This window comes from Panthera onca, chromosome A2 (genome assembly GCF_046562875.1).
Source record: "Panthera onca isolate mPanOnc1 chromosome A2, mPanOnc1 haplotype 2, whole genome shotgun sequence".
NCBI classification, from domain to species: Eukaryota; Metazoa; Chordata; class Mammalia; order Carnivora; family Felidae; genus Panthera; species Panthera onca.
Window position 1 is genome coordinate 126,760,629 of NC_138340.1, and position 16,466 is coordinate 126,777,094.

The 16,466-nt window shown below is 39.7% G+C and overlaps 1 protein-coding gene across 3 annotated transcripts in view; it reads right to left on the minus strand.

Moving 5' to 3' along the window:
• Positions 1-11,214, minus strand: part of AOAH (acyloxyacyl hydrolase) — a 167,599-nt gene extending 156,385 nt beyond the window's left edge. Inside the window, exons 1-2 of one of the 3 annotated variants that reach the window (XM_060632886.3) lie at positions 10,908-11,214; positions 10,428-10,619 (exon numbers count right to left, since the gene is read on the minus strand). In XM_060632886.3, the coding sequence (XP_060488869.1) occupies positions 10,428-10,554 (127 nt within the window). In that variant the 5' untranslated portion in view covers positions 10,555-10,619; positions 10,908-11,214. The other 2 variants (XM_060632887.3, XM_060632884.3) reach the window with 2 other exon arrangements.
• Between the last annotated feature and the right edge of the window lie 5,252 nt (positions 11,215-16,466).

Consider the following 16,466-nt stretch of genomic DNA (forward strand, 5'->3'; position numbering starts at 1 on the left):
ATTCATGTAAACAGGCAAAGTTCAACATCATGTCTGTTCTTATTTTTCATTTTTAAAGAGGCAAGTGCTGAGAAAACATGTTCACTTAAGTAAATGAAATAGAAGGACTTTTGGTAGAGAAATGTCACTTTATTCTTTAACTCCTTCTAAGTTAAATGTCAAAAGTCTTAAAGTGATCTATCATTGGCAATTATTTCAAATGATCTATCACCTGAAAATTCCATTAAGTGCCCCTTCAATCGTGTTGAAAGCAAAGAACTAGAAACCACCTGACTTGCAAAAACATTTGTTACTGAATCAATGAAATCTTCTATTTTCTCAATTTCTGGGATATATATATGTGTGTGTGTGTGTGTGTGTGTGTGTGTGTGTGTGTGTACATATACATATATATGTATATATATGTTTTACTAAGACTCTTCTTTTAATTATATCTATTATAATTCACCTCGAGAGAACTTGTTAGAACTTAATACACTCAGAAAGAACTGGGAAGTTGAAATACTATTCTTTTCAATACACTTTTGCGCATATAATATTTTAAGTAAAACCTTTTATCTAAATGCATACTTCATGTATATTTTTGTCAAATTTGGAGCTACAGATTTAGTTCATCAGGTTATGAGAAATGTCCTCTGTATAAACCTAAATGGCAAAGTCAGACCTTATCATTAAAGTAACTAATCAGATTATCTTTCCAAAAATATATGACTTCATGTTTCCTTTCACTTTTATTTTTGAATTTTAAGATACGTACTTAGAGATAGAGGATGGATGGATAGAAAAACAAATGGATGAATGGCTGAGTGGGTGGGTGGATGGATGAATAGAAAAGGATAGACTGATGATGGATGGATGGATGGATTGATAGGTAGATAGATTAGATAGATACGTAGGTAGGTAGGTAGGTAGATAAGATAGATATAAAAGATGAAAAAAATTGAAAAATTTCCACTTGCTAGCAAAGACTTATTACTACCAAAGTTCTTTTATTTTTAAACAAAGTTTATTTATTTATTTTGAGAGAGAGAGTGAGTGTAAGCAGGGGAGGGGCAGAGAGAGAGAGAGAGAGAGAGAGAGAGAGAAAGAGAAAGAGAGAATCCCAAGCAGGCTCCAAACTGTCAGCACAGAGCCTGCAGTGGGGCTCAATCCCACAAACCCGCAAGTCATGACCTGAGTCAAGACCAAGAGTGGGATGGTTAACATCCCACTGGGCCACCCAGGCGCCCACCAAAGTTTTTACAAATGTTTTCTTGAAAAAAAAAGTGTTGATTTTAGATTGTCTACTTAGCCATCCAGATTTAGAAATCAAACAAAATAATAAGACGAGGTCCCAAACTCCATAAACACATACCCAGACCTTTTTGAAAGGAAATATAGCAAAATATCAATAGTGATCATCTGGGTTTGGGGATTACAGTTGATTTTATTCTTCAAAAATATTCTTTGCCGTTTCCTAAAATCTCTATGAAAGCCACACATTCTTTTATAATTAGAAAAAACCAATACATAGTATTTTATCAGATAATTTCTCATTGAATAAACTTTTTAATAGTTGCCTTCTACCTTACCAAGTTCTAGGAAAATGTGAAATGCCATTTTCTAAGATACTTTCATTGTTTCAGCTCTCAGCTGCGTGTTTTTACAAACTATATCTCATTTAATCTTCACAACACCCTCATGAGATTGGTACTTCCCATTTTACAGATGAAAACTAGGAGGCGCAGAGAAGTTAGGCAACATACCCAAGGCCTTTTAGATAAGCAGCAATTCTTCTACCAACTGGCTGACTGGTGATTTTAATCCAGATCAGTTGAACTTTGAAATACAAATGCTTCTAAGTGTCACACTGAACATATTAAAATATGGGATTTTTAAAGTGAACATTATCAATAACATCAATTAAAATAGTCATTGCTATATTGAAATCTACACAGTTTGTGCATATTTTCTCACAATATTCTTTTCAGTTTCCAATGATGTTTCTGGGAGAGCAAAAATGTTTAAATTTAATAAGGTGCGATTTAGAATTTTTTTAAATTTTTGTATGGTTCTTTTGATGTCATATTAAGAATCTTTGAATCCAAAGTCACAAAGATTTTCTTATAGAAGTTTCATAGTTTTTGCTCTTACCTGAGACCCAGAATTTATGTTGAATTACTAATTACAAGTGATCTGAAATAGGAAATCAGATAGTGTCAGTTCTCCAACAGTGTTTTTCAAAATTTTTGACGATTATAGTTTGTGTTTTCATATGAATTTTAGGACCAGCTTGCCAATGTTTACCAAAAAAGGATGTTAGGATTTTGATTGAAATTGTGTTTATAGATACAATTTGGGGAGTAATGCTATTTTAATACTATTGAGTTTTCCAATCCATTAGCATGAGACATCTGTCCATTCCAATAAAGCATTCTTTAATTTCTCTCAGCAATGGTTTGTAGTTTTCAATGTAATCACATTTCTTTTTCTAAATTTATTCCTAGGTATTTTTTTATTATATTGTAGATGGAATTGTTTTCTTCATTTCAATTCTTGAAAATGTGTTGGTAATATAAACAAATGTAACTGACTTTTATATTAATCTTGAATCCTGCAACCTTGTTAAGCTTTCCTATTCATTACAGTCATTTTATTGTTAATATCTCAGGATTTTCTATATTCAGGATTCTGTTGTCTGAAAATAAAGACAGTTTTACTTCTAAAGATAGTTTTACTTATTTCTTTCCAACTTGCATGCTTCTACTATTTTTATTTCTTTATTAAACTGAAGAGAATTTTCCAAAAAATGTTGACCAGCAGTGGTGAAAGTAGACACCCTTCCTGTGTTCCTGATCTTAAGAGGAAAGTATTTAAGTCTTTCATCAATGAGTATGAAGCTAGCAATAGGGTTCTCACAGATGCCCCTTATCAGGTTAAGAAAGTTCCTTTTTATTTCATAATTTGTTGAGAATTTTTGATGTGGATGGGTGATAGATTTGCCAAATAATTTTTCTATTTCTATAGGGATGATAATGTAGTTATAGCCTCTATTCTATTAATTAATGGGATATGCCATTAATTGATTTTTAGATGTTAAAACGACCATGTATTCTTAGGATAAACCCCACTTGGTCATGGTGTATAAATCATTTTATATGTTGCTGGATTCAATTTGTTAATATTTTGTTAAGGATTTTTGCTGATGTTGAATTTTTCTGTAGAATAAGGGTATAGAATTATGAATTTGGGAGGTGGCTGGGTGGCTTAGTCAGTTAAGCATCTGACTCTTGATTTTGGCTCAGGTCATGATTTCAGAGTCGTGAGACTGACTCCAAGTCAGGCTCTGTGCTGGGCATGGTGCCTGCTTAAGATTCTGTCTCTCTACTCCTCTGCCCCACCTTGTGCACACTGTCTAAAAAAGAAAAATAAATAATTTTTTCTCTAAACACTACTTTAGCTACATTCCATAAAATTTGATATATTGTGGTTTTTCATTTAAGCCAAACTATTTTTTTAATTTTCCTGTGATTTCCTGTTTTATTATTATTTTTTTACAGAAGCGTGTTGTCTTATACACATTTGATTTTTTTCCAGATTTGTTCCTATTGTTGATTTCTAATTTAATTAGAAAAATATTTGTATGATTTCCCATCTTTAAAAATGGATTGATACCTGTTTTTTTGCCTAGTATATGGTCTATATTGGATAATGGGCCATGTGTAGTTAAAAAACAATGTATATTTTGCTGTAGCTGAATGGGGTGTTCTATAGATGTTAGTTGGGTCAAGTCAGAATTGCTCAGTCTTCCACATCCTTACGTACTTTTTGTCCTTTGTTCTACCAATTACAGAGAAAGGAGCATTGACATTTTCAACTGTATTGTTGAATTGTATTTTTTTCTAATTTTTTAATTAAATTTTTATCTCTTGGGGTTTTTTTGGCTCTATTATTAAGTATATGTACATTTACAATTATTACTTCTTCTTGATATATTGAGCTCTTTATCATTATTAAAAATACCTCTTTGTCTTAGGATGATTTCATATCTTAAAGCCAATTTTGTCTGATACTAATATATTAATTCCAAGTATCTTCCATTCAACCTTTTTGTGTTATTGAATCTAAAGCGTCTCCAGCAGACAGAATATAGTTGGATCTTGCCTTATTTATCTAGTCTGATCATCTTGTCTTCTGACTGGCGTGTGCAGTTCACTCACATATGTCAGAGCTATATAAAATAGCTGTATAAATAGAGAGATGGATACATCATAGCTTTATGGGGATTTTACTCAGCTTGATGCTTTGCAACATTCTTTTTTTTTTTCCTCTTTCCCATAGTACAATTAATCTATGTTCTAGTTTCACACCCTCCCTCCCCACTAAAATTTATTCACATTCTGCCTGAAGAAAAGCATACTGTTAACTTGAGTTCTTTAGGTTTTGCTCACTTTGTGACCTTTCCCCAAAGTGGTAGATCTCTCTCTATAGTGTCTTTATTGGCCTTTCTTTTCAGAGATGTGACCCCCCAGAACAGTCCAGGAAAATAACAGGCAAATGTGGGTATAGTGAAAGTGTAGATGATCAGAAACCTAACATTTGTGCCAAGGTTGGGGTTAAATTCTATGATAATGTAGAAATAAAAGTATGGGAATTAAGGAGGGGAGAAGGTGTGAAAAGTGGGGGGCAAAGTGCAGGGGGCTACAGCTATAGCTGGGAACCAGTAGGTGACAGGCTAGACCAACACAATCTGAAGGCCCCAGCGGGTGACCTGGGGGATGGTGGGGGGATGGAGATGAGCAGATGCTCTGAGAGCAACAGTGGATATTCCCTTGCTGAAAGGAGCCCCTGATCTACACCAGCCATGACCATGGGGACAGAGGCCTGCCCTCAGAGACCAAGAGCTGTAAATGTCAGAATGGTACATAAGCCCTCCTTCAGAATTGAGACCAGCCCTAGCAAGGAAAGAAGAGAGCCCTGAGGTACCCAGAGGAGACCAAATTTAAACACAAAGCGGTAAGATGAAGTGTTTTGTGCTATCAGCAGCAACAGCAGCTTACGAACAAGTGTTCAGTTACAGAGAAAGAGAAAATGAAATTTCTGTATATAAAATTGTGATCATAAATTTTCAAACTTCTCTGCTGGCTCTATCTAAATCTTTCCTATTTTTGTCAGTGACACTGTCATCTTACCATTCACACTGGCACCCCTTTCTCTTTATCATGCAAGCTATTAAGTCACTCTATGTGAGATGTGGGGGATGGGGAGATGGGGTTTTAACTGACTCTGAAGGTATTTTATATATTTAACCAAACATAGATGAAGGGTGGGGGGAGGTAGGTGTTTTTTTTTAACCTTTTATAAGTGCTTAAAAAACAAACAAAAAACTCAATGAATTAATTTAAAATGTCAATGACTTAGAAACATAAATATTACTTTGCCCCTAAATCACCCATGGAAAGAAAATGATGTTTTGTAAAAATGAACATGGCTTATTATTGATTCCATAACATTTGGAAAGTGGCAGAAAGAGGCACTGCTTGCTCAAGCACAGTTGAATCAGCATTTGCTTAGTGATCAAATGGGATGTATGGTTCCATGCAAACAAATTGTGGCAAATTTGGAAGGGGGCCACTGGGGCTTTGCGCAGCTTAGTTCTGATTTTGGAATATATTTAAGAAGGTGCCCTCCAGGTGTATTGGTTCGTCCTTCCTGCAAAGTCTTCTCGTGGGACTGAAGCTGAAGGTGTTTGCTTATGACAGAGATGTTGGTGCAATCACTCAGTAACTTCTGTGATGGTTTCCTTTAGAGTATCTCTCCAGTCCCAGCAATCCTCACTTCTTGGAGAGCTGTCTTCTCACCCATGGCTCTGACAGCCACATGTGTACAGCGAGCTCTCCTCACTCCCACTTGCCCCTATTCAGTGGTCTAAAGACTTAGCCCAGTTTCTTTCTGCCAGGAAGCTGGATTAACAACCAGAAGGAGAGTCCATCTTGGTGTGGACTGGACAACTGCAGGCAAACTCTGGACTGTGGGAGCCCATAATTGGCCAAAGGGCCTAGAGTAGTAAAACCAGCTAGTCTATATAGGGTCAGAGATGGAAGTACTGAGAGGCCAGAAAAGTACTCCTTAGGACACTGACAGCCATCATTTTTTGGCTCCTGGCTCATTTTTTAGGCCTAATTGTATTTTTCTGCCTTTTGGTTCTAAAATTCATTCCTGGGATCCTCATAGGAAAGCTTTTTTTTTTTTTTTTTTTTCTTTTTTTTTTTCTCAGCCTAGCTCAAGTTGATTCCTGTTACTTACAACCCCAGCAGTTATACTCTGGGTCACTAAAATGGTAGTTAGAGACCCAGTGTCTGACAAACAAGGTAAGGGGATGGGCATATGACAAGAAAGAGACAATAGTTTCAATAAATTTTTTTTAAATATGGGATTTAGATATGATACAAGAAAGCCCAAGACAAAATAAAAAATAGATAAATTGGACTTCATCAAGATTTAAAACTTTGCTCTTTCAAGGATACAATCAAGAAAGTGGGGAAAAAAAAACCCATGGAATGGGAGAAAGTATTTACAAATCTTGTATCTGATAAGGGATATATATCTAGATTATATAAAAACTTTTATCATTCAACAATAAGAAGACACAACTCAATTAAAAAATGGGCAAATGACTTGAGTAGACATTTTGTCAAAGAAAATATGCAAATGTTCAATAAGCACACGGAAAGATGTTCAACATCATTATTATTTTGGGAAATGCAAATCAAAACTACAATGAAGTGTCACTCCAAATCTACGAGGATGACTATAATAAGAAAGATGGATAATAACAAGGTATTGGCGAGGTTGTGGGAAAATGATACATTCATGCACTAATAGTGGGGATGTAAAATACTGTAGTGTCTCTAGAAAACAGTTTGGCAGTTCCTTAAAATGTTAACTACAGAGTTACTGTATGACCCAGAAATTCCACCCAGGAGAAATGAAAACAAATGTGCACACAAAAATTTGTACATGCATGTTCATAGCGGAATTATTCATTATAGCTAAGAACTGGAAACAACCTATATGTCCATCAACAATGACTAGATAAACAATGTGGGGCCTATCCATACAATGAAATATTATTTATTCCTAAGAAGAAATGGGAGTGCCTGGCTGGCTCAGTTGGAAGAGCATACAACTCTGGATCTCAGGGTCATGAGTTCAAGACCGGGGTTGGGTGTAGAGATTACTAAGAAAAAAACAAAAACAAAACAAACAAACAAACTTAAGAATAAATGAAGTTGGTACATGCTACAACATGGACAAACCTTAAAACATTATGCTAAGTCAAAGAAACCTATACAAAAAGGCCATATATTGTTATCATTCCATTTATAGAAGTGTTTATAGAGATATAAGAGAGATTAGTGATTTCTAGGGGCTGAAGAGAGGAAATGGGGAGTGACTGGTAATAAATATTGGGTTTCTTTTTAGAATGATAAAAATGTTTGGATTAAATATTGATGATCAATATACATACAACTTATGAATATAACAAATAAACATTATACTTTAAAAGGGTAAACTTTATAGTACATGAATTATATCTCAATAAAGCTATAAAATAAAATAGTATTTAAAAAAATGTGAGGAAGAAATATATTGCCCCTACCTAATCACTGAAAAAAAACCCAAAAAACCATAATCACACTGATAGTGAAATCTAAGGCCAACTTTTAACTGGCTGCGTAAACTTGGCCAAGTTGTTTATTTCTCTAATTCACAGTTGTTTCTCCTGCCAAGTGGGAATAATGATAATATATATCCCATAAGGTCATTTTAATGATTAAATGAGATACTTCATATAAACTTTTTGGAAGACTGTTAATTGCACATACACGCTCAATAAATGTTAGCAGTCTTATATTTATTAACTTAATGAATGTAATTCTTGTCACTGAAAAACCCTCACTTTCTTTATGCACCACTCCAATAAGCCCAGATGCAACTCAGAGAAAAGACACAGGGCAGCAGGGAGAAATGCCAGGATGCTGCAAGAATGGCTGCAGACCAGTAGCAAAAAAACTTTCATGAGTAAGAAACAAATATGATCACTAAATGCGCATCTTCATAAAAATGGATGGAACACAATTAATTCAGTTGAGCTCCAGGAAAAACTGGGAAGCAGAACTACTTCCATGTGTTAAGAAGGTGACTATAAGTATTTTATTTTATTATGCTTTTATAAATCAAGGCAAGTGTATACTTTTATAGTCAAAGTAAAACTTTATTTTGGAATGGTAATTAGGAGATCCCTAGCTGCTAACAAAGATGATCCCTTACTGCTCAATCGGATGATCAGAAATCCAACTGCCTAACCAAGTTTGCTCAAGACTTCTGCAGCCCAGCGTCTCTCATCAGGAAGGTAAATGCAAGTGAAATCTTTGGGAATACCTGAAGCTTCCTTCTTTGACTGGCAATACTTGGGTAGAAATATTTCTAAAGTTCTAAAACTTCACCCCACCCTTCTTCCTATTTTCTCCTTGCTCAGTGATGTTATGACTATGACGAGGTTCTTGCAGTCACCAGTTGCCTGCTTCGAAATGGTTTGCGTTTGCTCTGTGTTTCTTGGCTTTCTGCTGGCTGTACCATGGGTGCTACAGTTCAGAGTTCTTTGACAGGTGGAGTATTATTGTGAGCACTAAGCTCTCAGTTTGTGCTTCATTTTAAAGAACTGTAACCTTTACAGCCCAGAGTTTCATTGTTTTCCCCCCTAAACTGAACAGTGAACTTGCTGAGGACAGAGGCGTTTTAAATATTATTCTCATTTGGGGCACCTGGGTGGCTCAGTCAGTTAAGCGACTGATTCTTGGTTTTGGCTCAGGTCATGATTTCGCTGTTTGTGAGTTGGAGCCCCACATTGGGCTCTGTGCTCACAGTGTGGAGCCTGCTTGGGATTCTCTCTCTCCCTTTCTCTCTGCCCCTCCCCCACTTGCTCTCTCTTTCTCTCTCTCTTTCAAAATACATAAACAAACTTAAAAATTGTTAAACACTGTTATTCATTCATCTTTGTATCTCTAGCCCAGAGCACAAGGTCTGGCATGTGGTGGCCATTCAGTGACCATGTGGAGAGGGGACACATAGGAATGTTTGGGAAGTGACTTTGTGCCAGTGAGTGTGAAGTCAAATAGTCCTGCTTTTTTTCAGAAAGTAGTGGAAGCCCAACCAGAAACTCCTTGTATTCTCCTGCCTCTCTTCCTCTTACCTGACGCTCTTCCTCCTACCACCAGCTGCGAATGAGCTAACCCCACATTCAGCCCTGCAAACCCGAGCACCCTCATATCCTCATGTCCCCTTTCAGGAGACACTCCCTCCCCCCGTTGCTGGGACCGTCGGTGCTAATGGCTCCCAGCTAGTGCCTCTGCAGGTATTGCCTCCACTGAAAGGAGCTGCCCCCTGGGGTCAGTTCATATCCAGTGACTGTTCACTATTGGCAGTTCCAGTGTCTGGACCCACTGCAGGCCACTTTGAAGGGCCATTTTAGCTCCAGAGTGGGATTGGCGTGCGTGTGTGTGTGTGTGTGTGTGTGTGGCTGTTACATAGCCCATATTTTCCTTCTGCCTATTCCTGCTGCTTTACTCCCTCCTCATGGTGTTTTCCTCAAGAGCACACCTCAATAAACACCCCTGTGTGCAAATTTCTGAGCCTGTTTCTCCAAGGAACCAACTCAAACAGTGAGACCCCAGCTGGGACAGCCTGCAGCCCCTGGCTCAGGACAGTCATTGCCCAGTAAATGTTGATCACATGATGGACACATCTTGCACTCACCTTTCTTCTTAACCATGTGGACTGGCCAACAACTCCAGGCAGTTAGCCAGAAATTGAGAATTGTGGAAGTGGGTGCTAACCCGTCATCAAACCCAAGTAGCAATAGACTCCCTGAGCTCTCGGGGCCGTGGAGTATTTGTATGGGCATCCAAACGAACACCCATGGCTAATGAGGATGGCCACAAATTCCTTAACCTTCCCACGAAAAGGAGGGAACTATGTCTCCTACCACTGAGTCTCAGGGGAGGAACCAGGAATATGGCAGAAGTCATGCTGTCTGATGTCAAAGACCACCTTCTTTCTACTGTGCAACGCTGCCTACTGTCCTGAAAGGGGTAAGAATTTCAGGCTTTTCTAAGGGTTGTCCCTCCAAGAGAAAAAAAAAACTACAATCACCAGCGAGGTGGAAGACTTACACAACTAATTCAAACTAGCCACTGGATAGTGTCCTTCTGTGCACACATATGTGCTCACTCTCAGGCTCAAGGTTTTCTATGTTGGGGAGGTTATTGTCACCTTACTTGGAATTCAGAGCTATTGATGTCACTAAATAGGTGATTTACTATGCAAGCAAAGTATTTGACCCCATTGTTATGCCCACATAAAAAATATGCAAAATACTTACGTACCTAGACAGGTGTGGCCATTGGGGTTTCTCGTGCTTGGGGAGTCATCAGAGGCTGGAGACGCCGAGGTGCGAAGCGGCAGGAGTAAGAACAGAGGAGTCACCAAAAGGATATTCCAGGGGGACTTCATCTTGGAGCTGTGCACCACGAGAGACCAGCCGGGCTGCAGAGGCTGCCCGCTGAGGGACTCTGAAGCTGAGGCCACAGAATCTGTCAGTCTGGCTTCCCTTCTCCACTCTTCCCTCTCTGATACACACACACACACGTCCCGCACTCTCACATACAGACTTTTCATAAGTGTGAAGGGAATAGAAAAACATACAAACACTCACAGACCCACTCCTTCCTTTTGCAGAAGCCCCGAGAGAGAGCCAGCGGCCTGGACCCCGGAAAGAGCTGCAGGGAGTCCCTGGTGAGCAGGTTTTCTGAGTTAAAACTGAAGCCAAAGGAAAAACCCAAATGGCAGCAGCTGCAGCCACATACCCTTTTATATTGCTGGCTGAAGTCAGTCGTAAGCCTCAGGAACCTCGAGTCTTGCCGGAATCATCCTGTGGGGTGGTTAGGAGGCCTTCCTCTTTCATTCTTGCCAAACAAAGCAAAACTAAAACTGAAGAAAAAAAGACCCACAGACACACAACTCTAGCAATTTGGTCAGCCGTGTCCACAGCCTGTGGAAATGATAATTTGCTGTATTCACAAGTTATTTCATTTTGCTCTAAACAATTTTGTGTGGTAAGATCGAGCTCCTTATTTTGTTGCTAAAGAATATTCTGGTCAAGTAGCTGTTTTCCTCTGGAGGAGTTGGACTATTCCTTCCAGGGTCAAGTTTTGCCAAGGCCTTCTGTTTGGTGTGCAGGGAATAAGCAATGCAGACAAGAATGGACTGTCAGCATGGCTGGATTTTAAACCTAACGTGAAAAAAAAGATGTGCTGTAATTAACCCACTTGTAGTTACTCAGCTGTATATGATGCATCTCTTTTCTCCAGAATTCCGCAACGTGTTTATATTTCCCACCTCACATGATTTGTTCGTTTTCCAGAGACTGATTTTCTGTTTTGAAGATGAGAACTGAATGCAGTTTTTCTGGAGGAAAAAAACTGAACCAGATCACAGATAGAGAAAAGACATATCATCTGAATGCTTTGTTCTAAAACAGGATACAGCGAAGTCACATGCCATGCTCAGACGAGATAAGGGGATTGGGTCAAAGTACCACAATCTAGATATGCCTGGGAGATCCTGCAATTTTTACTCTCCTTGTTTAGGCTCTGAGGAAAGCTTATTATAAACTTTATGAAATGTTATGAAAGCTATCAGACTTGGTAGACATTTCTCCTCCTCCTCCTCCTCCTCCTCCTCCTCCTCCTCCCTCTCCTCCTCCTCCTCCTGCTTTTACTTAAGGAATAGCATTTTAAATAGCAGGCAGAATTTTAGAGTTGTATTCTTTCCAGGATGTAGGAAATACCAATTTTTAGGCTTTGAAGAATTCTTTGTAGGCATTAGTTTAACAAATGCTAATTCATCAAAGCTCTGAATCTGCAGCAGAGATATCACACTCCAGAGTGTTCCGCTGCTTATGTCCTGGCACACGTTGGGCCAAACAGATGCATGATGTCCTTGGACCTGTGACTTTCTTTGAGGCTGAGCTGCTGGTTCTCAAGGTCCCTGACTCTGTGACCAAGGCAAGCTCTGGAGGTCACTAGGACCACCACAGGAGGCAGGGCCTAGAGAAGTTCCAGGGACTTCCTGGAGAGACAGACCAATGGAATGATTATGAGCATATACTGCAAAGACATATGTGCTCATGTGTCATACTGAAAGACCCATGTTCAAATACCATACCTATTGTTTACTTCTGAGTAATGTATCATGCCAGTAATGTAACATTTCAATGCATCAGTTTCCTCACTGATATTGGAATAATAATGATATTTGTCTTACAGGGTTGCTGGAAGGATTAAAATAGATGATGTATCCAAACTATAAAGCAGTGTACTTAGTAAGAAGTAAGTGCTTAGTAAATCAAAGCTCTGGTTATTATCCCAGTAGGAATGTGATGAAATCTGCACCCCAGGCCAGCCTTTGTGAGAATTATAAGACATCGTGGTAGTTTCAGGCCAAGATGTGGGGAAATGGCATGGATTGGAAGAGGCAGCATTTATTGAATGCCTTCTATGTGCCGGGCAGAACTCCAGGAATGCAGTCTAGTTTGCTAACCCATAGGTCAGTAAGGAATTTTCAGGCAGCTTCCAGAAGAGCACTTGGCACAGGCTCTGGGCCTCCTGAGGTTCTGTTGGTTCTAGATTTATAGCTGTGTGCAGGCTGGAAGCAGGCTTCTCAGGGTGAAAGGAGTTTCTTAGTGGAAGGCTGTATGCAAACTTTAAGCCTTGTTATTCACGTGGGTGACCTGGGCAGTTCTAACCACAACCACCCCAGGAACAGTGAGCCTTGAGACAACCTGGTGTGCTCAGGCTTCCAGGCTGGCCAAACTAGGAATTCCTGGTTTAGCTGTGCAGCAAGAAGCAAGTCATTTGCCATTTCCAAGGGTGAGATTCCTCAGCTGTAGAGGTGTATCCCAATTATACTTGACACACAGTAGGTTTTCCATAAACAGAGTGATTTTCATGCTTGAAGATCAAATTCTTACTGGGCAGGGTCAAAAGAGGAACCCAGAAACCAGGAAGTGATTTTGCTAACTGATGCTGAAGTGTGTGTGCCTGCACACCACCAGACAAAACCTTTGTGTCACCAAGGTGGTGTCCCTCACAATGGCATCCCTCGCAATGGCCCGTCTCATTTCTCCCAGCAGGGCTGCCTTTGTTCATCAAGCATTGAGTGCAAATGACCCAGGATCCCTGCACAACTTGCTGACAGGCCCTGGATATACCCGTGGTTTATAACAACTAGCTGGGCCCTGTGTGATATCCCTAGAGGACCCCTGCTGTCAGATGCTCCAATTCCGATTTTCTCAATATCTGCCTCTGGGAATAAGATTTCTTCCTTGCAGCATTTTGTTACTTTGCTCAGGGAGTTTTGATTCAAACCACAGTCCCTGCAGCAGAAGGCTGAGGGTTTATAATTCCCAAATACTACACCTGTGGTTCTGGTTTGTTCTGTCTGAATATGCTTCCTGATTACTTTTTGACCTACATTGGCCTCAGCTATCTCATTCACAGCGAGTCCTTTAATCAGGGGAAAGAAAAAAAAAAGACCCTAATGACAGGAAATCTTGTAAAAGCTGGTGCTATCACAAAAGCATGTCTTTGACTTTCTCCTGTCTCTGACACCAAGGGTACCTTTTTTTGCTTCTGGTTTCCCAGGATTCTCTGCGGTGGTCCCTGGCTCAGACCCACCAACCCCAGACTCTGTGCTGAGCCTCTTCTCTCCAGTCAGAGCTTATTTATTCTAGCTGTAGCCAATCCTTCTTTCTGTTATGTGCTAGGGAAATAGCAAATTAATCTATAACAAGCCTGCACATCTGCTAATTAAAAGAGTTATAAATTTAGGATGCGGGGACCTACATTTTTACTGTGGCTTCATCACTTCCTAGCTGTGTGCCCTTGGGCAAATGGATCCACATCTCTGGGATTAGTTGGTTTCACTATAAAATGGGTCATAGAATGCCAATATTATAGAAACATTGTAAGGATTAAGGAGACAATGAGAGTAAAAAAATAAAAATTAAAACAAAACAAAAAAACAAACCCTAACAGTAAAGGTTAGATAAATGTAAAGCTAACAATCAATTAACATTATCCTTCTTAAGTAATATTGGAATTTTAACATGCTTTGGCTTTGTACATTTTCGGAGGACATTTAAAGGCATTTCCATTTTAGTAATGCACATACGTAGATACAAAGTAGGAATTCAGAAAGCCCCAGGGGAGTGGTAAGATTCCCCAGTCCAGGGAGACTTGTGATGCAATTTGAGAAGTAAGCACTAGGTGGGCGGTAGGTGAGTGTGGAGACAAGGAACCCCTCTCCCAGAGGTATGCTGGTAGCTTCCAGTAGGAAAAGCCATGCACCAGGAAATAAGCCAAGGATCCTCTAGTGATGGGTGGCCCAGCAGCAGTGCAAAGCAACCCAGACATACAACAGGATGTGTGCTCCCACACTCCCCACTAACCCTACCCACTCACTCATGTGCTTCTAGGTGGTTGAGATTTGTAGAGATATTTATCTGGTAGGGGTGTGCCATTTATAACCATGGCCTTCTAAGGAGGGTGAATTCTATTAGATATAACTTGTTTTTGTCTGCTGGGCACCTGATAAAAGTTTGGAGAAAGGAGATGCTGTGAATGAACTGCTTTTTATAAATGAGGCAAAAGAATGTGGACATAATCCAGAAGGAACAGGGTAGGAGTAGAGAAATGAGAGCAAAGGGAAAATAGGACAGATGACACACTAGGATCTTTCTGGCAAAAAAAACCCCAAAAAACAAAAAAACAAACAAACAAAAAAAAACAAACCCAAAAAACAAAAACCAGAGAGAAGTGCTGGGAAGTGGGGAGGCAAAAGGCTGAGCGAATAGAAAGGTCTGTGGTAGATTTGCAAGTTGTTTGCTGTGCCACATGGGAAATGATACTTTGCCCAGATCTTGAATGGATTTTTGTGGAAATCAAAGGGAACAAGTTTCTTGTTTGGATCAGGGCTGGGAAGAGCTAAGAATGTACCCATAGAAGCAAGTGCAGAGGCAGAGGGACCAAGAGAACAAGAGCTCAGGAGTTCATAGGTGTCTTGGGGAGGGCTTTGGATTCTCATCTGCTATAGATTGGGGGAGATGATGGTCTTAAATCACTCTTACCTACATCTATAAAGTGGAGTTAAGTTTTCACACAGAGTAAGATAAAATTAACATTGCTGAAATAAGTGAGAAGCTCATTCATTCATTCTTTTATTCATTTTTAGATAAAAGAGGTCCAAGGGTAGGCAGTTCAGTGCTAGTCTGACAGTCCCGTGGTGACTTCAGGGACCTAAGCTCCTTATTTTCTGTCCCACCCTCCTAGAACTGATTTTCATTCTCAAGATCAGCTAAAGATCTAAAGTAGCTGCTAGAGCTCCAGCTATCTTACCTATATTCCAGGACAGCAGTAGAAGAAAGCAGAAGGTGAGTGGAACTCACACCTTCTCTCATAAAGGCGTTTCTTCCCAAGTCTCCCTCAACACGTTTGCTTACATTTCATTGGCCACACCTGGCTACAAGGGATGCTGGGAAATAGAGTCATATGACCACTCGTAGCTGCATGGGAAGCTAGGGCAGGTGGTCTCTATTCTTGTGGTGATGTGCTCAGCTAAAGATCAGGGTTCTTAAAAGAAGGAGAAATTGAATTGGAGGAAACTGCCCACCATGTGTATTATACATAAATGCATGTAAACATTTTTCTTGCTGAGTTGAATATGTTTGATTAGGTTGTATGAGTTTTTGGAAGGTAGAATGAGGAAGCATACTAGCCTGTCCTATTCCTCTCAGTGGAATTTTCTTTGAATGCTGAGAAGACCTATGCTCCCCAAAGACGCTTTTCTCTCCAGCTCTTATCCTAGAGAGCTCATGGAAAGATGAGCTGACAAAAATCCTCATGAAAATCACAGCTGAGATGAGATGGGCTAACTTGTCGTGGGGGACCATCATGAGTAAGACAGGCTCCCTCTGTACTGGGGAGTTTGCCACTACATTATAAAAAAAACATGGAATAAATCTCTTCTGGAAATACTTTAGTGAAGGAAGACCAAGGAAGATGTAGTAAGGTGCAAATTAAATATAAACAAAATGCTGAACACAACTTTGAGGTTCTTGGTGCAGGACGCCGCACTTGTAGAGGGCCCTTGGATTATATGGTCAACTAGAGTGGCCATGGTCAGATGTCCTGGGAGATTAAGTGGCCAAACAAATGGCAACCCTGGGAACTGGCCTCAGTCTGAGGGGATGCTATTTCATGGCGAGGGCCCCAGATGCACATGGCAAGATCAGACCACCAGGTCTATTGAAGGCTTCTTCCCAGCTCCTACAGCGAGCCTGGAGGTCTCTTGCTGATACATTGAAG